Below are 25364 nucleotides of genomic sequence, written 5' to 3' on the forward strand. Positions count from 1 at the left end.
ATAAAGTACAAATATCCTGGAAAGAGAACTAATTCATATAACAGCAAAAAGTGCATTTCTTCGGCTTTAGGGATATTCATTATTATTATGATCTGTACGTTATTGATATTGAAGACTATTACAAGTCTATTTCATAGAAAAGTAAAATTAAATATGTGGTAGAAAATATACATAACTTACTTATCAAATATTAAGAAAAAAAAGAAAATTGATTACTTCAACAGTAAGAAAGGCATTTCTTATGCTTAACAGATATTTATTAATCTAAAGATGCGAGAGTTATATTTAAGAAATTTGCTGAGTCACATTTCTCATAATATTTAAATTTAATTAGTGATAGGAACTAATAAGCATAGAGGAAAAATTTCTCCATGATAATAGATAATTAAGGATAATAGATAATTAAAGATAATAGATAATTAAAGATAATAGATAATTAAGGATAATAGATAATTAAAGATAATAGATAATTAAGGATAATAGATAATTAAAGATAATAGATAATTAAGGATAATAGATAATTAAAGATAATAGATAATTAAGGATAATAGATAATTAAAGATAATAGATTATTAAAAGAAGAAAAGTTCTTCTTTTACTTTATAAATATTTATTCAAATTAAAGTGCAAGTTACTAATATTTAAATAAGGTGTAATGACATTTTCAGGTTCATAAAATTAAATATGAGACAGGAAATGGGCAAAAAATTCAAAGATACAGAATAGAAAATTGATTAATAAAATAAAAAAAGGGATTTCGTTTTTTTACAAGGATTAAATAATTTTAAAATACACGTTACAGATATTAAGGAAAATTGAAACCACATTTAAAAGAAAAAATAAAATTAAGTAAGTGATAGGAAACAAACATAAATAAAAACGAGCGATAGAAATTCATATAAAATTAAGCACAGTTTGACATATGAATATGTAATAAGGTTCAAATTATTACCTTATTTGAAAGAGCATTTAGAAACTTTTAAACTTACTATTTTCGAAAATAGCCCATAATACATTTTTTTTTCAGATTTAACCGTTTTATATTTTAGATATCAACCACTATTTGGTCGACGAGTAAAATCATCAATTAAGATTCTACACTCACCATAGAAAATCGATGTTAGTTTATCAATAGAAAAACATTCGATGCTAGTTTGAATAAATAAAGATTCGATATAGGCCTTTGATTTCAAAACTAGCCCATTTTTCTTGTTTTCCAAAACAAATACTTTGAAAGACAGATTCCCATTATTTAATCTTCGTATTGAATGAACATCTTACCGTTTATTCTTTCTTAAAGGCAAAATTAATGTTTATTATGTTCTACTTCATAAAAAAACGCATGTTTTTAAAGCATTTTTGGAATGAAATCAAAATAAAAACATTGAAAAAAATTATGCTTTTTACTGATACATTTTTGCCAAAACTTATGAATTAAAAATACTTTTGCTAACTCACATAAAAGAGCTTTCTTAAGAGGAAAACTCCATGACGTGGCTTCCAAAATCCCCAAAAATATTTACATCAATTTTACTGTCCGACCAAATTCTTTTTCCAATTTTCTTTGAGGTTGTAGTTCCTGTCATTAAAACCAGACGCCTGGTCTGTTTATTAAGATCAGAATATCTGGCATCTGAAACCTTAGACATTGCAAAATAGAATTTTGGCCGAGAAAAATAAAATCTTTAGATATTATCTTAATTTACGTAAAAGCTTGATTCCATTTTCGACCCAGCGAGAAATACTAACTATGAGTCTCTTAAACGAGCTGTACAAATAAAAAAACGAGTAGTGAACTTATAAATAATTAAAATATGTATTAAAAGACTTATTATATATTGCCCTACTCAAGCCACAAATTGAGGAAACAAGTGTTCAGAAAAAGGCACACAGGTGGCGAATTATTATTCTTTAGCCTTCGGGATGCGCATATGTGATGTGCGCATGCTAATACAAAAGTATGGGAATCTGCCTCTCGTATGCCTCTCACTTACCGCTCGCTCCCTCAGTGTGTGGCCTACCTAACAAAGTGGCCTGGCTTTTTACCTTCTCGAAAATGCTTGGTTCTATTTTCGGCTGAGACTGAAATACAAACTATTAGACTCTTAAACATGTTCAAATAAAAATTTGATGAGGGAATATATAGAAGTACTATGTATTACATAGAAATTCATGAAGATAGGGAGATAAAACTGTTTACTATATGTTTAAAGAAATACTGTACGGTTATAAAATACACTTTTTGGAGAAATCACCAATGACTTAGTGTCAATATTCTGTAAAGTAATAAAACGTTTTTGTTTAAACTATAAAAATAACATTTTAAATTCAGTTGGAATATCCATGAAAAAGCCTTACAAAGTTTATTTACAGGGATTTATTTATTTGTAATATAATTTTTTTTTGTAGTTGTTTTCATTTTTCAAAAAGAGCAGAAAATAAATTAATGAAATAAAATAATTTACATTATTTTCAAGAAGTGTTTTAAATATAGATACCATTTTCTGTCAAAATTCAAGGTTCACTTTGCGCTAGACCATGGCATCTATATAGTCCTTTTTCATATAAATTATTTATAAGGCATTCATTTAAAAATAAAATTATTACGTACAAATGGCTGCTCGTCTATTAAATTTTCGGTTGATAATTCAGTCTCTTTCATTTCCATGACTCGAAGGCAGTTTCACACAATGTCAAGAATAAATGTGTTAAGCTGATTTATTTATTTATTTGCGTATAGCAAATATTTTTTCAAATACAATTGTAAGAATGAAATAAATTATAATTCTTCTTCAAATACTACATTATTTTTGATTTTGATAATTTTAGACATTTTGCATTCCGTTCCGAAATAATACGAATTTTTCATCTTAATCAAACATAATTAAAAGTTTTCAGTACATTACCGTTCATTCATTTAAACATATCCCTGTTTTTTTTTCGAAAAAGAAAGAAAAAGCTTTGTTTAAAAGATGTAAAATGCGGTAGTTTAATGCAATATTCACGTAACTGTTGGTTGAGAAATGGCTCCTATTCAATTATGCTACAAACAATAGTCATAAAAAATGGGTAAAAAAATTTTCTTAGCACTTTATTTGAAAACGAAATTTTTGGAGCAAAGTTTTGATCTCACATAAAGTTAGGGGAACCATTTGAATAAATTAGAGACATAAATAAGAAGAAATCATCTATGAAAGAAACTAGGATAACACTGAAGGAATGCACCAGGGATAACATTGAATCCAAAATTGACAAGCGAACCAACAGATTGCTCGGATGAAGTGACTGATTTGCTGGAGGGAATTTGCCCACGTGCCCAGATCCCTAACTTGCAATGGGGCCCCTACCCGAAATTGCATATGAAAAAGAATGTATTTGTTTTATACACTAAGTACAAATACCTTATTTCCGAAATAGTTTTAATCGCTCTCACCAACAACCCTTATTCTATCAATTAAATTTAGTATTTTTTTTTCATAGTTTAGCTGAAATAAATTTTAATTTCTATATGATGTTCTTCTAAATAAGTCTTAGAGTGTTTACTTACTGTTGTCTAAAAAAAATTATTCTTTGACATTGTCACTAAAAGTCATGTATGTTGGCTGACACTTGTTGACTTTCTTAGAGATCTCCCAAGTGGTTCTACGCCCAGGGCCCTGAGACCTAAATGTGAGAGGAGATGATTTCTTTTAAAGAAGTTACTTTGAATAAGGTACGATTTAAGATAAAAATTCTGCTTAAGTATGTAATGAAATGTGTATGAAAAAACAATGGGTATATTAAAATTAATGAAAGGTAATGTAATTGTATAGTTGTTTCAAGATATTTAATATTATATACAAGATATGATGAAACATTTATGACCTGTACAATAATGTGTAAGTAAAACAAAATTAATTTTTCGAAAGCTGCTTCAAAGCGAAATGTGCTATAAGTGCAAATTTAATTGCCTACGCTACGTAAGTTACATATTCTAAATTGAATGAAATAAAAAACCCAAGCTGTTTATTTTCAATTTCATACTTAACAATTTTGAAATTGACTTTCAAAATTTTGTTTATTAACAAAATTCTTTATATGATAATGCGGAATTTCAATAAATTCGACTGAAATATTAATAATTATTTTGTCTACATCAAAAAATTAAACGATAACAAACTTTTTTAAAATAAAATTCATTCAAATTAACACTCTTCATTTATCATTTATGAATTATTAAAAATTATAGAAAATTTGCTGAAAATAATTTTATCTATTCTCGAAATTCAGAATATATTTTTAGGAAATTTTTTTCACTATGCTGCTTAAACAAAAATTTCTTCTCTATATAAATTGATTTGATCATTTTATTAAATAAAGAGCATCGTAACGAAAGAAAGAAAACAGAGAGGTCGAAATTCTGACTACTACTTCTATTACTATTTTATAACAATTACTTTTACTACTAATACTATGACTACTAATGCTGTTACAACTATCGCTATTGCTACCCTTATAATTAATACCACTAATGACTCAAAGTGATTGTTATGTAAAAGTGATGAGTGGTGATAACTCTAGAAATTATGAATCTGTTTTTTATGAACGTTTTAATAAGCAGTTTAAATAAAAATTTCTTTTCTTTATAAATTGATTTGGTCCTTTTATTAAATAAAGAACATCATTATAAAAGGAGCAAAACGGCAAATTCTACCTGTTGTTTTACCTAGCTGACTATTACTACTGTTACTATTGTTACTATTACTACTGCTACTTATTATAACTATTATCACTACTATTGATCTTACAGTGCTGACCATTACTATTACTACTATTACAGATGACTCAAAATACTTGTTATATGTAAGTGATGAGCGGTGGCTACTTCAGAAATTCAGAATTTGCTACTTACGAAATTTTTTTAATTGGCTGTTTGAATAAAAAAAAATTATGTAGATTGATCTTTTACTAGATAAAGAACACTGTTATGAAAAAAAAGAGGCTGATTGACCACTCTGACCTGCTATTATATTATTATGACTGTTACAACTATTATCAGTTCTGAAATTACTATTACTAAAATTACTATTTCTACTAATACAATGACTACTATTCCTATTGCCATTACTATAACTACTATCACAGAGGATTTAAAGTGTTTGTTATGTGAAAGGAATGAGGGTGGCTATTCTAAAAATTCGGAATTTGTTTTTTATGAAACTTTTTAATAGGCTGTTCTAATAGAAAATAAGTTGTTTGAACTCTTTGTTAAATGAAGCAAATCGATATAAAGGAAGGAAACAGACTGGTTGATTATTCTGACCCTCTATTCGACAATCCTCACGATGCACTCATTGCTGAAGACTGAAAATTTTTATTACGTGAAAATGATGGGTGGTGGTTTCTCTAGAAATTCAGAATCTATTTCGGTGAAATTTTTTCAATAGGCTGGTTAAAAATAAAATTGTTCATCAGTTGACTTGATCATTTTATCAAATAAAATGCATCATTATTAAAGGAAGAAAACAGACTGATCGACCATTCTGATCTGCAACTTTGGTATGATCAACGAAATAAAAGATCACGGCAATGAAGCACAAATTGAGTGAGTTGCACAGAGAAAGTGGCTAATATTCCATTTAATTTATTTTTCGAGAATCATAGCGATTTATTTCTTTTAGATAATATTATAATGAGGTAGCTGAACCAGCTGCTGTATGTTGGTAAACCACATTAGTGGAAAATTGAGGTAGGTATTTTGTACAACTACCCATCCCTGAAAAGTAAATTAAAGGTTGTATCTATTAACTTGAAAACAAAAGAAAATACGTGGTTGTAGCAGGAACAAATAATTCTGTTTAACCATAAATATAAGGATACCATGACATCAGTCATTAAGATAGTTTGGTTGAATAAAGTAGCTTTAAAATGAATATTTTATGATATGTTTAATTCGAGAAGTTGGACTACATTAGGATTTACTAAATGAGCACATTTATTTTAGTTAAGTTCAGTTTAAGATGGTTAAGATAAGTATTAAGTTACAGAGGCTTTCTTTACTAACGTGAGGAAGCAGATCTTATATTAATAATAATAAAATTTGCTTTGACTAAGCTGACCAGTGTCCTGGGAAAGCACTGGCAATAAAGTTTCTAAAACAACATTCGAAAACTCATCACTTTACCTTTCCAATCACTTAAAAGAATATTTCTGTTAGAAAACCTTTAGCGGGGATTTCTTTTTCAAAATATTAAATTGGAAATGTTAAGCAGTGAGTTTTCAAACAACTTTGTCAAAATTCTACTGCCAATTTTTAGTTTTCCCAGGTCGTTGGTCGTTTGACTACCTCCAAAAAACTAACAGCTATAACGAACTAATAATGAGAAGTAAAGCATAGAAGGAAGAATGTACTAAGGAAATATTAGACACAAGATGGGAAGTAGAGATGGGATGGGGGACAGGACAAGAAGTACAGGGAAGGAGGAAAAAGACAAAGAATGGAAACGCCATCGAATCGAATTAGTTGCAAAGAGAGAAATTGAGATTATGCATCAAGAAAAAGAGACTAAGCATCATCAGACGATATACAAATAAAAATAGAAACCTCAGAAATGATTGGAAGAGTCTATAACAAAATGCTAAACCTGAACTTATTTCAGAGGAAGGCTAAGGAGCTGAAATTGGATAAGAAGAAATGGGCATGGATGTTAATGTCAGAGTTAACTGTTGCTATTTTAATATAGCTGAGTTACTGACCAAAATATTCGATAAAGAATAAAGCGATTTAGGATGGATACGTCAAAGAAATGGTAGGATAACTTATATAGTGACTAAACTAAACTAAATTCAATGGCGTGACAGCCCATAGAGGGCCAAAGCCTACTGTGCCCATCTCAGTTTTCTTGATCTTGGACTCTGGGGTGCAGAAGCAGATGTTCTGGTCAGGTGGTCAGCCGAACGTGGAACCCCCAGTGTTTAGTTCCCAAGCATGCTTGGTACTCACTTATCGACCCACTGAAGGGATGAAAGGCTGAGTCAACCTTACCCGGCCCGAGGATCGAACCAGGGATCTGTGGCACGACAGCACGAAGCGATACCGCTCAGCCACCGGGCGTCACTTATATAGTGAATTAGAGATAAATTTCGTCAAAAACTCATGCAACATCAAAAAGTCACTTACAAATTTTGGAAAGATTATGTACAGGAAATTGCGAATTATTTACAGCGATGGTAAGATGGATAAGTTTTAAAAAACAGGCAAGGCTAGAAGAAACTTATGATCACAAATCAGATAAAAAAGAAAGCATCACATGGAAGATTCGAAATAACTTTGGAGATATTTGGGGTAAAATTACGATTCCCTTAAACTTAGCTAACTAGCTAAATGGATATGAAATTATGGTAACAAGCATAAAAAAAAAACAGAAAACAGAAAAGACAAGAAATCATACTATGAAGAACTTTTGGCAAAAAATAAAGAAATAATCTAATTTTTATGGTATATGGTTAAATGTAAATGATGCAAAGAACAAAAAGTATCCAAAGTAATACTGAATGGACCACACAACAGCAATACAATTTTCAAAACAGAGATGACACGTTTCTCTGGTACCGGAAAACCGGTAAGAAAGAACATGAGAAGAATAATTGTCTTATAAATGCATATCCTGGAACTATCCTAATGTAAAAAAGCCTATGCATAGCATGTGCCTATGTACAGTGTGTGCCTATGTAAAACGAGTGCCTATGTGCAGCATGCGCCTACCTACAGCGTGAGCCTATATACAACGCGTGTCTATGTATATCGCGCTCCTGCGTACAGCGTGTGAGTATAAAAAGTAACTATTCAAATGCAAAAGAAATAATCACAGTACTCGTCATGCCAACAACAATAGCCGGAATATCGAACCAGGGTGACTCAACGCTCGCCTCCCACTGAGGTGAACCCGGGTTCGAATACCAGGCAAGGCTGGTCGATACGAATTCCACTGCCTGCTCACGTCAATCACAGTGATGACGTAAAATATCCTCAGAGGTAGACAAATCGTGGGTTTGAGTTCCCATGCCGTCAGGCTAACTGTGGAGGGTTTCCGTGATTTTCCTCTCCATGTAACGCAAATGCCGGTTAATTCCATCAAAAAGTCCCCCAAGTTGGCAAATTTCACCCAATACTAGATCCAAAATTCCCTTGTATTCGGGATTGGGTTCAAAATTACATGGCTGAGGAGCTGAACATCGGTATTTGCAAACTCAAAATTGAGTTGGCTGTTCAACGACGGTTATAAAATTAAAAAAACAGCCAGAATGTTGATTTTAACAGACGGATAACTTAAGCAAATTAGAAAAAAAAGTATAAATAAATTGAATGGAAAAACAAAGAACGCAATGATTGATACTGAAAAAACATAGTTAATAAAAAATTTATTGGAATTAAAGATATCGAGAAAAATTAACTCCTTAAGGAGATACGAGATTCCTTTGACATTTGAGTGAAACTACAAGCCTATTATGCGAAGAAGAGCCTGCTAATGATATATTACATAATATTATAAGTACACCAGTAGAAAGTATGGAAAAGGGGGAAGAATGGAAACGTCGCCAGATGGAAACACAAACAGAAATAGAAGCTAAACGGGAATAAAGGGAGAGTCATCAAAAAACATTAATTGAGAAGCATATTAAGAGGTTAATATTGGAAAAGAAGGGACGGAATAATGTCTCTGCCAACTGGTAGAGCTGCATTGGTGACAAGGATTTTCGAAAGAAATTAAGATAGAGAAGTATTAAGTTACTTTGACTGTCTTAGCTAAAAAGATGAACACGATTCTGGTATCACAAATTGCTTTGACTGCATTCAAAGAACAGACAGTTAGTAAGACTAATTTGCTAAGCTAAGTGCCAAGGAGGTATTACACATTATTACAAGAACATGAGAAGTGCGTTTGATAAGAGAAGCAGTATGAAATGACGTCAGGTGGAGTATAAGACAAAGAAGAGAATTGAGAATGAGTGTCAAAAAGAAATGACTAAACTTTAACAGGTGAAGATCTAAGCTAAAATGAAAAATAAAAGAGGTGATTGAAGGAATCATCTACAAATGCTATACCAAAGCTGACGGGTGTCCTGGGCAAACTGAAAAACTGTAGTAAAGTTTCCAAAATGATGTTTAAAACTAATTGCTTTACTTTTCCAATTTAGTTTTCTGATAACACAAATAGAGTAGAGATTCTATGACAGAAATATATTTTTTAAAACGCTAAGATAAAACGGTGTGTTTTTGGAATATTCCTTTAGAAACTTGATTGTTTTTATAGTTTTTCGGAATTCTGATCAGCTTAGCTATACTTAATATAATTTAAGAAACAAGGTAAGAAATTAAAATTGTATGAGAGTGATTACATAAGGATGTTCATTTCTACATCATTTATTGTCGATTGAGATAACTTAGTTGTAGACAGGAATTTTTGAAATTGTACTTAGAGGTGCCTCTGACAAATTCATCGATAAGGTGCTACAGATACTGATTTAGTTAACCAGGGAGAATATTCACCAAGAACTGGAGTCAAATTCGCCAAGATATGTAGGTGACCCTTTGATGTTGCATAATGAACTTGAATTACTAGTAAAAAAATGGGTAAAACGAATGGAGGCCATAGCGGCGTGAAAAATAATATGAAACTGAAAATATCAGTTGGGGGAAACATGACAGGAAATAAAATGAAATTATCATGTAGTTGCAAGAAGTACGATCAGAAGAACATAGAAAATCTGATAATTAGTACAAAAACTAGCAGGAAAAAAAACAATATGACTCTTATGGTAAACAACTAGTAAAGTATGACAGTTTAGAAAATCTGACAAAGGATCAAATGGTCAAACAAGATTTGAAAAGTCGGAAAAGTTGTAAGAGGTAGCCATTTAACACATTTGGAATACGCAACGATAAAATGAAAGTAGTAAAAAGATTTCGACGTTTGAAAGTAATGGTGTTAATTAAGTTGGAAAATTTAGATATTGGTATCGGAGACTGGAGAAAAAAAACTAATATTCCAAATAATCAATGTTGAAATGTTGGGTAAAAATTGAATAGTTAAATCTGGATTAGAAACTAAACAATCTAAGGTATGACACCTAACTGAAACTTAAAGAATAAGCTATATTTAAGTAATATCTCAAAGTGAACAAAATGCGAAAAATCACCAAAAGAAATTTTTTTACCTCAAATTTTTTTTTATTAAATTGAAATAGTTTTTGAAATAATAATAAGCAAAATACCAAATTACACTGTCAGTACTAAAATAAGTTAAAAGATATTCTTATTTCATTTCATATTGCTATTTTGTACTGTGCACAAAGTTAAAAAGTGAACACTGTGAATATAACTTTTGATCTAAAGCTTGGATTTTCAGGTACAAGGGCTCAATGATTCGAGAGCCTCACCTAAAATACGCTATTAATTAGCTTAGACGATACGTGCAGTGAAAAACGAAGTAACGGAATCAGAGAGAAAAACATTCTTTCACTGAATAAACATTCCTTCTTTTCAACAGATTTGGATTATTGAGTCCAAGAGGGGTAGCCTTAATCTGGAAAATATGATTTAAATAGTTTACTAAATGGACCGATCGTATTTCGCCATATTTTGAGGGAATCAAAACAGTTTTGTGCGCAATTATTATATTCGTTTATCCAAAGGTAATTCATGCCAAAAAAATTACTCTTAATAAGGATTTAATAGAATAATAAAAAATTATCTTTAATAGTGATTTTTTGTTATTCTATTTAATTAAAGTCAAAAAAATTTCGAAATATAAGCTAATAAAATTTTTGTTTTATTTTAAAGAATGTAATTTTAAATGTCAATTTGAACAATTCTAACGAAATCATATATTGCGATATTCAGTTTTATCAGATATTTCAAAATTTGATTTATCAGAATCTATTCAACCAATTGCTCTCAAATTTTCCCTCTAGTCATTTAAAATTGTATTCGTTAAAATAATGTTACATTTTTTACATCTAAAAATTCATTTCCGACTGTCTATTTATAAAACATTAACTGTAATAAATAATTATACTTAACATGAAAGTTTGCCTGAAATTATCTTAAGATTAATGTATATTATAATTGTGAGAAAAAACTTTTGGGTTCGCTCAAAAAATTTTCGAAATATAATGAAATACGCAAAAAGTAAATTTATCATTGGAAGGTCTAAACTCTCGACCGCTTACCTGACCGAGCTATTAAGACTACAATTTCCAAATCAAGGCTCACCCCCCTCAAATTATTTTTAAGGCCAATAATCTGAATCAGTCGAAAAGATAGCATATTTATTCAGCAAAATTACGCTTATGTATCTGATTTTGTAGCTTTAAACATCGTCTGCATTAATTAATTAGCACATTAAGGTAGAGCCCTCAAATCATTAAGAGTGAACCTCAGTACGTGAAAAGCTCATCATTAGATCAAAAGTTATTTAAACCGTTTACTTTTTATTTATTGCACTATGCATTGTGCGAATATATTTTGATCATAGGGGAAATATAAAATTAGTGATAAAATTTATTACTTTTTGATGAAATTATGATTAAACTGTATTACATAAGCTAGTTTAAATCAACTTGTAAGACATTTCATATGTATTGGTAAAATATTAGTTTTACGTACAGTGCACAAAAATAAACGGACCAGCCTGAATAACCAGCCACATCAAGAAAAAGAGATGAAACATCATCAGACGACATACAAATAAAAATAGAAACCTAAAAACCGATTGGAAAAGTCTATGACAAAATGCTAAACCTAAACTTACTTGGGAGGTGAAATTGGATAAGAAGAAATGGGCATGGATGTTAATGTCAAAGTTAACTGTTGCTTTTTTGATATAGCTGAGTTAGTGACTAAAATATTCGATAACGAATATAGCGATTAAGGATGGATACGTCATATAAATGTTATGATTACTTATATAGTGAATTGGAGATAAATTTCGTCAAAAAATCGTGCAACATCAAAAAGTCACTTACAAATTTTGGAAAGATTATGTACAGGAGATTGCGAATTATTTACAAGGATGGTAAGAAGGATAAGTTTTAAAAAACAGGCAAAGGTAGAAGAAACTTATTATCACAAATCAGATTAAAAAAAAGCATTACATGGAAGATTCAAAATAACTTTGAAGTCATTTGGGGGTAAAATTACGATTCCCTTAAACTTAGCTAACTAGCTAAATGGATATAAAATTATGGTAACAAACATAAAGAAACAGAAAACCGAAAAGACAAGAAATCATACTATGAAGAACTTTTGGCTAAAAATAGAGAAATAACCTAATTTTTATGGTATATGGTTAAATATAAATGATGCAAAGAACATAAAGGATCCAAAGTAATACTGAATGGACCACACAACAGCAATGCAATTTTTAAAACAGAGATGACATGTTTTTCTGGTACCGGAAAACCGGTAAGAAAAAACATGAGAAGAACAATTGTCTTATAAATGCATATCCTGGAACTATCATAATGTAAAAAAGCCTATACAAAACATGTGCCTATGTACAGTGTGTGCCTATATACAGTGTGCGCCTATGTACAGCGTGTGCTTATGTGCAGCATGCGCCTACCTACAGCGTGAGCCTATATACAACGTGTGTCTATGTATATCGCGCTCCTGCGTACAACGTGTGAGTATAAGAAATAACTACTCAAATGCAAAAGAAATAATCACAGTACTCGTCTTGCCACCAACAATAGCCGGAATATCGTACCTGGGTGGCTCAAGGCTCGCCTCCCACTGAGGTTAACCCGGGTTCGAATCCCAGGGATGGCTGGTCGATACGATTTCCGCACCCGGCTCGCGCCAATCACAGTGATGACGTTAAATATCCTCAGAGGTAGACAAATCGTGGGTTTGAGTCCACTTGACGTCAGGCTAACTGTGGAAGGTTTCCGTGATTTTCCGCTCCCTGTAACGCAAATGCCGGATAATTCCATCAAAAAGTCCCCCATGTTGGCAAATTTCACCCAATATTTGATCCAAAATTCCCTTGTTTTCGGGAATGGGTTCAAAATTACATGGCTGAGGAGTTGAACATCGGTAGTCGCGAACTCAAAATTGAGTCGGCTGTTCAACGACGGTAATAAAATTTAAAAAACAGACAGAATGTTGATTTTAACAGACGCATAGCTTAAGTAAATAAGAAAAAAAAGTATAAATAAATTGAATGGAAAAACAAAGAGCGCAATGATTGATACTGAAAAAACATAGTTAAAGAAAAATCTTTAGGAATTAAAGATATCGAGAAAATAAAAACTCCTTAAGGAGATGCGAGATTCCTTTGACTTTTGAGTGAAACTACAAACCTATCATACGAAGAAGAACCTGCTAATGATATATTACATAATATTATAAGTGCACCAGTAGAGAGTATGGAAAAGGGGGAAGAATGGAAACGTCGCCAGATGGAGACACAAACAGAAATAGAAGCTAAACGGGAATAAAGGGAGAGTCATCACAAAACATTAATTGCGAAGCATAGTAAGAGGTTAATATTGGAAAAGAAGGGACAGAAATAATGCCTCTGCCAACTGGTAGAGCTGCATTGGTGACAAGGATTTTCGAAAAAAATTTAAGATAGAGAAGTATTAAGTTACTTTGACTATCTTAGCTAAAAAGATGAGCACGATTATGGTATCACAGATTGATTTGACTGCATTCAAGGAACAGACAGCTAGTAATACTAATTTGCTAAGCTAAGTGCCAAGGAGGGTATTGCACATTATTACAAGAGCATGAGAAGCGCGTTTGATAAGAGAAGCAGTATGAAATGACGTCAGGTGGAGTATAAGACAAAGAAGAGAATTGAGAATGAGTGTCAAAAAGAAATGACTAAACTTTAACAGGTGAAGATCTAAGCTAAAATGAAAAATAAAAGAGGTGATTGAAGGAATCATCTACAAATGCTATGCCAAAGCTGACCGATGTCCTGGGCAAACTGAAAAACTGTAGTAAAGTTTCCAAAATGATGTTTAAAACTCATTGCTTTACTTTTCCAATTTAGTTTTCTGAGAACACAAATAGAATAGAGATTCTATAACAGAAATATATTTTTTAAATTGCTAAGATAAAACGGTGAGTTTTTGGAATGTTCTCTTAGAAACTTGATTGTTTTTATAGTTTTTCGGAATTCTGATCAGCTTAGCTATACTTAATATAATTTAAGAAACAAGATAAGAAATTAAAAATGTATGAGAGTGATTACATAAGGATGTTCATGTCTACATCAATTATTGTCAATTGACATAACTTAGTTGTAGACAGGAATATTTGAAATTGTACTTAGACGGATTCATCGATAAGGTGTTACAAATTTTGATTTAGTTTAACCAGAGAGAATATTCACCAAGAACTGGAGTCAAATTCGCCAAGATATGTAGGTGACCCTTTGATGTTGCATAATGAACTTGAATTATTAGCAAAAAATGGGTAAAACGAATGGAGACCATAGCGGCGTGAAAAATAATATGAAACTGAAAATATCAGTTGGAGGAAACATGACAGGGAATAAAATGAAATTATCATGTAGTTGCAAGAAATACGATCAGAAAAACATAGAAAATCTGATAATTAGTACGAAAACTAGCAGAAAAAAAACAATATGACTCTTATCATAAACAACTAGTAAAGTATGACAAGTTTAGAAAATCTGCCAAAGGATCAAATAGTCAAACAAGATTTGAAAAGTCGGAAAAGTTGTAAGAGGTAGCCATTTAACACATTTGGAATACGCAACGATAAAATGAAAGTAGTAAAAAGATTTCGACGTTTGAAAGCAACGGTGTTAATTAAGTTGGAAAATTTAGATATTGGTATCGGAGACTGGAAAAAAAAACTAATATTCCAAATAATCAATGTTGAAGTGTTGGGGAAAAATATACTGCGGAAAATTTGAATAGTTAAATCTGGATTGGGAACTAAACAATCTAAGGTATGACGCATAACTGAAAATTAAAGAATAGGTTATATTTAAGTAATATCTAAAAGTGAACAAAATGCGAAAAATCACCAAAATCATAGTATTTAAAAGTTTTTTTTTTACAAAAATGAAATAGTTTTTGAAATAATAATAAGCAAATTACCAAATTACACTGTCAAGACTAAAATAAGTTAAAAGATATTCTTATTTTATTTTGCTTTGCTATTTTGTACTGTACACAAAGTTAAAAAGTGAACACTGTGAGTATAACTTTTGATCTAAAGCTTGGATTTTCAGGGCTCAATTTAAGGCTCAATTTAATTGATTCGAGGGATTCACCAAAAATACGCTATTAATTAGTTTAGACGACACGTGCAGTGAAAAACGGAAGTTTCGGAATCAGAGAGAAAAACATTATTTCACTGAATAAACAAGCATACCTTCCTTTCTGGATTTGGATTATTGAATCCAAGTGGGGTAGCCTTAATCTGGAAAATATGGTTTAAATAGTTTACTAAAGAGACCGATATTATTTCGCCATATTTTGAGGGAATCAAAGCATTTTTGCGCACAATTATTATATTCGTTTATCCAAAGGTAATACATGCCAAAAAAAATTACTCTTAATAAGGATTTAATAGAATAATAAAAAAAAATTTTAATAATGATTTTTTATTATTCTATTTAATTAAAGTAAAAAAAAATTCAAAATGTAAGTTGATAAAATTTTTGTTTTATTTTAAAGAATGTAATTTTAAATGTCAAATCGAAAAATTCTAACGAAATCAGACATTAAGATATTCAGTTTTATCAGATATTTCAAAATTTGATAAATCAGAAACTATTCAACAGATTGCGCTCAAATTTTGCCTCTTGTCATTTATAATTGCATTCGTTAAAATGATTTAAATTTTTTTGCATTGCATCTAAAAACTCATTTTTGACGGTCTATTTATAAAACATTAACAGTAATAAATAATTATTTAACATTATAGTTTGCATGAAATTATGTTTAGATAAATATATATTATAATTATGAGAAAAAAAGTTTAGGTTCGCTCAAAAAATTTTCGAAATATGATGAAACACGCAAAAAGTAAATTTAACATTAAAAGGTCTAAACTCTCTACCGCTTTCCTGACCTAGCTATTAAGACCATATTTTCCAAATCAAGGATCACCCTCCTCAAATTATTTTTAGGGCCAATAATCTGAATCTGTCGAAAAGATTGCATATTTATTCAGAGGAAGTACGATTATTTATCTGATTTCGCAACTTTGAACATCGTCTGCATTTATTAATTAGCATATTAAGGTAGGGCCTTCAAAACATTTAGAGTGAAATTCAGTACGTGAAAAGCTCATCATTAGATCAAAAGTTATTTAAAGTGTTCACTTTTTATTTAGTGCGCTATGCATTGAGTGAATTTATTCTGTTCATAGGTGAAATACAAAATTAGAGATAAAATTTATTACTTTTCGATGAAATTATGATTGAACTGTATTATATTAGCTAGTTTAAATTAACTTGTAAGAAATTTTATACGCATTGGTAAAATATTAGTTTTACGTACAGTTCACAAAAATAAACGGACCAGCCTGAATAACTTTTGATCGAATCTGATCTTCACGTTCTGGGACTCTATCTTAATAATTTGAGGACGTGACCTCAAGTATGCTAGACAGACAATATTTTAAGTTACGAAATAAGACGCATAAACGCACTTTCTCTGAATAAACATGCCTTTTTTTCGACGGATTTGATTTTCTTACCCCAAAAATATAGAGGAAAGCCGAAATCGGGAAATTTGTCCCAATAGTTTGAACACCTTAATATTAATTTTACTATTTGCCTATTTCGCTATATCTCAAAAAACATTTTATGCGAATATTTTTGCATACAGTTTATTTAAAGATAATTTTTAGTATATATATATTATTTATTGATATTTTTTATGTAATATAATTGTTATTTTTTACGTTATTTTTTATGTTATTTTCTTACGTATTTTGCCATATCTCGAGTTGAATTAAGCGAATTGAAAAAACTTTCGCACAATTATACAATTCCTTATACAAAGATAATTCCATACTGTAACTGAAAATAACGTTTAATATATTTATGAGTCTGACTAATTATTAAACTGCACTAATTACTTACCCAATTTCAGGTCAACCTCTCAAACCATTAGGACTGAATCCGAAAATTTGAAAAAGCGATTTTTTTGAGCACAGTACATAAAAATGAGGGATTGAGGGTATTAGTTTTAATTCAGATTAAACTCAGTTTTCATGGTGTACATAGACGCATTTTTTTTTTCTTTTCAGAAGGCTAAGTCTCACCATTTGCACTACACCAATGCCAAAATGAATCAAAGTTTCGAATTGGTTATGATGAATCCAAAGTTGCAAGGAAAAACTTGCCAAAATGCTGATTACTACACTTGGTAAAGAACTGGACACAAAGCTGGAAGATTTGGTGAATCTGCAAATCTGAAGCTGACTGTTGGACTGAATCTGAAAATTTGAAAAAGCGATTTTTTGCGCACTGTACGTAAAAATGAGGGAGTGAGGGTATTAGTTTTAATTCAGTTTAGACTCAGTTTTCATGGTGTACATAGACGCATTTTTTTTTCAAAAGGCTAAGTCTTACCATTTGCACTACACCAATGCCAAAATGAATCAAAGTTTCGAATTGGTTATGATGAATCCAAAGTTGCAAATAAAAACTAGCCAAAAAGCTGATTACTACACTTGGTAAAACACTGGACACAAAGCTGGAAGACTTGGTCATACTAGAAAAGCTAGATACAGTACCTGAAGCTATAACTATATTCGTTTTAAAAATGTTTGATTTTTTGCTCTGACTGATATAATAAATTGACATGTAAACACAAAAAAAGGTTTCAAAGTTAAACTTTATAATTACATAAATAATTAAAGTAAATACTACATTTATAGTTTATTTTTACTGTTTTAATTTATCTTCCATATTTTACATAAGAATAATTTTTTTCAATTTTTAGAAGTGTCTGAAAATATTGACGTATTGTTGCTTGATTTGCAAAATATGAAATTGAAAATTGAACAAATCGTTTGGGAGCTTTAGTTTTTAGAACTTTCAATATTATCCCCAATTTGCTCTAAAATTAATCTTAGAACTTAAAGCACTTCTTTGACAGCTAAGGAAGATGGGCAAAATAATTTAATGAGTGATGATCATTGACAGTAAAGTAGAAGAAATCAGTTGAAATTTCATTGTTTTTGAAAATAATAAAAAATAAAAAGATATGTAAGCGATATGTACTAATGGTTTTCTACGCCTGACTATGGTTCTACGGTGACTATTGGTTTTCTACGACTTGTTTTTTTATTGATGGAAAAAGTCATGTGGCATGTATTAAATTATATGATTTATAATTGCAGTTTGGAATTTTCTCAAAAACATAAAAAGAAATGCGATAAAAAATTGAAATGATACTAAACACTTCAAACGAAACATTTAGGATGCTTATTTAAATACTTTAAATATACAAAATGATAAAAAAAATAATGAAAATATATAACAGAAGAAACTTAAATGAATGAACACAGAATATTAGACTAAGTTTTTGGTTGATTTCTGCAACCATGAGTTAAAAATCTTGATTCTAGCGATCTTTGGTGTCTTGATCCGAAACATTTGATCGTACTCGATTGTTCAACCACTCTATTATATCGCTTTTGACTTGTTCCGCAACTCCATAAGGTTCAAACAGAAGACTGTGATAAGCACAAGGATATATCTGTAAGAAAGTTTTTTTGGACAAAAATTATTGATTAAAATAGTTAAATACCAACCACAGCAAGTTTGACAAGAAAATTTATTTTTTTCAAAAATGTATTAATTTTTTAAAAGTTTTTGCTAATACTTTTCAAATAATTAAGTCTCCTTCATTCTTATGTTAAATTAAACGAAAAAATTTTATTCAGATTTTCAAATTGAATGGAACCTATGTTTTATTCATTTATTCATGCATAATGTTTTGTGAAGGGGACATAAGTTATCAAAATTTTTCAATTAATATAAAATCGTGAATTTCAATTAGTGTACTTTTCTGCAATATGTTAAAGGATAGGATAAATTATGAGTGTCGTATCAATGATATTCTACCTTACAATTCTTATAAATATTTTCCTTTATTTTAACCATTCATCGACTGTAAATAGAAAATAGTAAGGAATATATTGTGAAACCACTAGTTATAAAATGTTTAATTCTGGAAAAACCCATCAAACTATATAACTCTATAGGCAAATTAAAAGGAGGGATAAAAGGAATGAAGATAGTCTAAATTCAGCATATAACGAAAGGATGAAAATCACAAAATACCCATGCAGGTTTCGAACAAATTCAACGTTGCAAACGTTTTCCGTGGTTTTCACCTTCTCAACATGGGTAGCGACTCCATGTACTATGGTAAGTTTTCGCCCCCTTTATACCTTATATCTTCCCTCTGAATTTCTTGGTCGAATTTTAAAACATCCTGTAAAAATATAAATGAATTAGGTAAGTTTGTTTTTCTTTTCCTGCTTCATCAAACCAAAAAAATAAATAAAGGAACCTGAAAAATTCTCCAAATAAAGGGGAAAATTTTTTTTAATTGTTTATGGTCTCAACTCACCAGACGCTGCCAAACATTTGTAGATAAACGAAAGTATTAAAAAAAATGAACAAAATATATGAGATGATTTCAAAATGAAGTTAAAACAGAAGGAAATTATCTCAAAGGAAAATTTTAAACTTAGCTATATTTTAATTTAACCAAACAATTCAGAAACAGCAGTTTATATATATATATATATATATATATATATATATATATATATATATATATATATATATATATATATATATATATATATATATATATATATATATATATATATATATATATATACTCAATCTCCACCTAATCCAGTTAAATTTCATTTTTATGGTTTTGAGACCATGTCAGTTGTGAACGGTCTCAAATCCGTCAAAGTCTCGAAACGTTAATTTTTTTCGGTTAATTAGATAGTCCGACTGCTTCCGATCATTTTACCCTAACTTTTTAATGGAAATTCCAACAGTGTTTTCGCAGCTTGATGAAAGACCACATAAGTTGTGCAATAATTATTTATTGACATATGCTTGATAGTTGTTCAACAATGTGACTCAATAAACGTTAAAACTAGCATTAGTATTATTATATACACTGAAGAGCCAAAAAACTGGTACAGGCATGAGTATGTAAGTACAGCGTTGCGATCGGCAACGCGTATATAAGACAACGAATGTCTAGCACAGTTCTTAGATCGGTTACTGCCAGGTTATACAGATTTAAGTGAGGTTATACAGATTTAAGTGAGTTTGAACGTGGTGTTATAGTCGGCGCATGGGAGATGGGGCATAGCATCTCCGAAATAGCAATGAAATTTGGATTTTCACTTACGACCATTTCACGAGTATACCATGAGTATCGGAAATTCGGTGAAACATCAAATCTACGACATCGCTGCTGTCGGAAAAAGATCATGCAAGAACGGGATCATCGACAATTGACGAGAATCATTAAACGTGACAAGCGTGCAACCCTTCCACAAACTGCAGCAGATTTCATTGCTGGGCCATCAACAAGTCTCAGTGTGCGAACCATTCAACGAAACATCATCGATATGGCCTTTCGGAGCCGAAGGCCCACTCGTGTACCCTAGTTGACTTCACGACACAAAGCTTTACGCCTTGCCTGGGCCCGTCAACACCGACGCTGGACTGTTGACGATTGGGAAAACGTTGCCTGGTCTGACGAGTATCGAGCTGATGGACGTGTACGGGTATGGAGACAACCTCATGAATCCATGAATCCTACATGTCAACAGGGGACTGTTGAAGCTGGTGGAAGCTCTGTGATGGTATGGGGTGTGTGCAGTTGGCGTGATATGGGACCTCTGATACGTCTAGATAAGAGTCTAACAGGTGAAGGGTACGTAAGAATCTTGTTTGATCATCTGCACCCATTTATGTCAATTGTGCATTCCGACGGACTTGGGCAATTTCAGCAGGACAATGCGACACCCCACACGTCCAGAATTGCTACACAGTGGATCTAAGAGCACTCTTCTGAATTTAGACACTTCCGCTGGCCACCAAAATCCCCAGACATGAACATTATTGAACATATTTGGGATGCCTTGCAACGTGATGTTCAGAAGATATCCCCAGCACTACTTCACACGTTGATCGAATCAATGCCACGTCGTGTTGGGGCACTTCTGCGTGCTCGCGGGGGCCCTACACGATATTAGGCAAGTATACCAGTTTGTTTGGCTCTTCCGTGTAACATTTCTTATTTGAAGGATACTTTATCATAAGTTCTTGAGATGTTACTGAGAGATGTTATTGAGAAACATAAGTTATTGAGGAAAAAAACATTCTGAAAATCAAAAACAGTTACTTACCATTCATCGAATTTTAGTCTTTATAACTAAGTAGATCTAACTATAAATGTAAATCAAAATTTATGAAAATATTCCTTACCATGAAGAAACTTCTATTTCTTTTGGCGTAGCTAACAACCAATTGTATGTTATACAACTTACCTCGTAATTGTCATCTTACCAAATAAGAGCGCACGGGGAAAACAATTATGGTAAAACTATCGTATTGAATAGCAATAACATTTTTGGTTTTTGAAAAAAAAATTTAAAAAAATACAAAATATCAGCTAAATAAATTATATGGTATTTAAACTATTCGTTTGGTAATTTTTCCATTCACATGGTAACGGTTTAAAAGAAATTCTGGCATTCAAAATTTTTGTTCTTATTAATACACATATAGTAAAAAAATACATAACTGAATTCAACCGAATAAAAGGTTATCATGCAATGCATGCTCTAAAATATCATGTTAAAATTATCAGATTTTATCATATATAAAACCATATTGTATTTCTAATTTTACCAAAATCATTACCAAAGAGCTTCGGTAAAAATTATCATTTGTGATTTTCCTATAGAGCCAAAAACATGGTACTTTTTACCATATTCCGTTAGTTTTGACTGTATTTTTTTTTCGCAGTGCGCTAAAAAGAAGTTTTAACTTTTATTGCGCTAAAAAGGATGTTTAAACTTTTATTCTTTTTTCTTACTATTATATAACTGAACTAATAAAACTTTTTTTTATGTTGAAATCAAATTGTTGCTTTTCTAGGAAGTCAGATTTTGACGTAACCTTTCAACGAAACCCTTGCCACATGCAATGGAGCAAATTACACTGCTCGGCATTTTGTAACCATAACAGCGTTCAAACTTTTAGTAACCTTAATTTTACGCTAAGTTAAATCATAATAATTGTACTTCTTAAACTTGATTACTAGACTTGATTACTTACTTTGGTTTCGTGTATATATATTATGGTTAAAAGTTGAATCAATTTTTCTGATAGAGTACGACTCTTACTGTTTCCTAAGTAAAAAGCTCGTGGATAGCGTGAACAAAACAGACTCGTAAAAATTGGAGTGTGTCATATGCTTAATAACTTAAGCTAAGAAGATTAGTGATAAAAAGATTGAAAATTCATGACATAGAAAAAGACAAAAGAGCACAAACAGTCGAGGCATGTGGCTCAAATCTGACAATTCATTCACAAAAATTTCGGTTTGAAACTCCAAAACCTTTATAAAGAATAAACCATTATAAGGAAATAAGAAAATGAAACGAAGTATACTTTGAAAATAGTGTAAGTAGCTCGTTCGGAGATGCGAAGTTCGAATTCAAGCGTTTACATCACAATATGTCCTCCATTCCTTCAACACGAGAGATATCTAGCCTCCTGCACTCTTAAATTAATGACTCTGGGCAATTGGGAAAAGAAACAGTCATCCAAGCAAAGATAGCAGCTTCACAGAGCTGCTGAACACAAACAAGTCTACTTTTTCCCGTCTCTGGTGATAGATGGCACGGATAAACTAATTGAACCGTATTCCACAGTTCACTTGACAAAACACAACTCAACTACAACTTCAGTAAAAATCGACTCAATAGTATCAGATATAACTTTCAGCAGTATTAAGTTTCGAAAAAACATCGAAGAAATAGAATCTCTAAGATTTTCAATTTTGTTACACACTTTTGAAGTATATGGAACGTATTGATCGACTATAGGAAGACCACGGGTAGTTAGGTCTTATTGCATTAATTTTTATTATTTTAATTTATTAATTTATAACTTATTTAAGGTTAATAAAAAATCAATCTTATTAAATTAACAAACATAAAAAAACCACGTCTGTTTAAAGTAACAAACATTGGTTTCTAGTACTATGTTTATTTTTTTAATTTTTTCTATTTATGTTTTGTCTTAAACTTTAAACATAAATAATTAGTAATTAATGATGAAATTAAAATTCAAATAAACCTTTAAAGTTTTGTCAATAGATTCTGCATTCTTATTCAAGAACGCTGCTCCTTCTGGGATGCAGATTTTGTCATATTCTCCTTGTAATAATATGAAAGGAACAGATAAGTTAGACACCTTTTCTTCAATTTCCTAAAATGAATGAAAAAGTGATAATGCTTTGATAATAGGTTTTAAATTAATAGAACTAAGAGGAGGCAAATAATTTGAAACGACCTGTGCAATTTATGAATTAGCATACTATGAAATAAAATGCTGCGAAATAACCATTGCCTACCTAATTATATACCTGTATATAGGTGGGTAATACCTATTTTACATTTGTAAAAGCACCATTGATTACGGAAGTTTTGAACAAATATACATATCAGATTAAGTTTTTACATCTGATTAAGTTTTTACATCCTGCATATTTTCAAATGATATTATTTTTATTTTTTATTAATATTTACAAGCTGAATAATTTTGAACCTTTATTTTTTTTAATTATGGTAGTTCTAAAAATATTTGCTGTTTTAAAAAATAAGCACTCGATGTAAGTTAATATTTATAAATCGGTATGAGAAATTTGCATTGTAATGTAAATCTGTATATTGTTTCTAAAAGTTTTCAAAGACGTCAAAATGTGTATTTTTCCAGAATTACTCTCATTCAGAAAAACACTAACCGTTAAATTTCTCACACCTATTATGATTGAGACAAATTATAATGAATGACAAAGACTTCAATAATAAATGACCCTTGAGATTACGATCTTTTAAAACGTGCTAAACTTTTTGACTTACAACTTTTTCAAGCAAACTTCTGCTGTAAGTACTGATCCCATAAAATTGACATGATCCCATTGAAGATTTATATTATTAAAATCAGTTTAAAAGATAATTATAACAGTTTTAAAATTACTGACTTATAAGAATTCGTCAAACTATTTTGCTAATTTTTTAACAAGAAATTTCATTCGCCAACTTATTAATTTTTTAACAAGAAATTTCATTCGCCAACTTATTTCATTCGCTAACTTATTAATTTTTTAACAAGAAATTTCATTCGCCAACTTATTTCATTCGCTAACTTATTAATTTTTTAACAAGAAATTTCATTCGCCAACTTATTAATTTTTTAACAAGAAATTTCATTCGCCAACTTATTAATTTTTTAACAAGAAATTTCATTCGCCAACTTACCTCCATTGCTTCAATTAAGGAAGCACCAAATCCAGCTTTACAGTATCCTTTATATCTATACGGATCATCTTTCATTTCCTTAACCCTCTCTGGACACCTGCTTAAGAGATTCAAATCCAGAGACGCCACAGGAAATCGAGGGAAGATAACACGTAAGTATTTAACCAGATTTACCTAAGAAAATGCATTTTCAAATGTTATTAATAAGAATAAACAAAAGAAATATAAATACATAGAATTCACCCCTATTTTTTTACGCATAACTTTGGTTTATTCAGGTTTTCTCAAAAATAACCGAGATCTAAGTAAATAACCAAGTTTTTTCAAGAAATTTAAATTTAGTTAAAAGTTCATCAATAGATGGCGCTGCTGCCTGAAAAAACCATAAGGCTATGTTTTCCCCTGGATGTCGGACTGAAATGTTTGTGGTTTATTTTGTGTCTTATAATGGTTTTTATATTTAAACTTTTTTTATATAGTCCTCAACTTGCTGCGCTGGTGGCAATTTTAAAACCTTGTTTTCTAGCTTTTTCTCTTATCAAAGCCACCCACCTCTTACGAACTTAGTAACTGGCGAGAAAAAATAAACTAGTTTCCTAAACAGAATACAGCAAAACATACATTTCTAGTTCTTTAATTTTTTTTTCTTCTTTTCATCAATTAATTCTTCAAATCTTCGTCCAGTTTTAAGACACCTGATATTTTTCAGTAGGGGAGAGTGGGGTCAATTGTAACATTTTTTACTTAACTATTTTTAACTAGCAAAAAATCCAATATATTATTA

General features: G+C 30.7%; 1 protein-coding gene across 2 annotated transcripts in view; it reads right to left on the minus strand.

Moving 5' to 3' along the window:
• LOC107456098 (monoglyceride lipase) overlaps positions 1–25364 on the minus strand; it is an 87615-nt gene that overhangs the window by 27313 nt on the left and 34938 nt on the right. Inside the window, exons 5-7 of one of the 2 annotated variants that reach the window (XM_071187561.2) lie at positions 24581–24754; positions 23397–23528; positions 18445–18741 (exon numbers count right to left, since the gene is read on the minus strand). In XM_071187561.2, coding sequence (XP_071043662.1) covers positions 18607–18741; positions 23397–23528; positions 24581–24754 — 441 coding nt within the window. In that variant the 3' untranslated portion in view covers positions 18445–18606. Of the gene's footprint in view, positions 1–18444; positions 18742–23396; positions 23529–24580; positions 24755–25364 lie in introns of those variants that run through there. The other variant, XM_071187562.2, reaches the window with a different exon arrangement.

This window comes from Parasteatoda tepidariorum, chromosome 11, assembly GCF_982258835.1.
Source record: "Parasteatoda tepidariorum strain Cologne lab strain chromosome 11, Ptep-v5.0, whole genome shotgun sequence".
NCBI classification, from domain to species: Eukaryota; Metazoa; Arthropoda; class Arachnida; order Araneae; family Theridiidae; genus Parasteatoda; species Parasteatoda tepidariorum.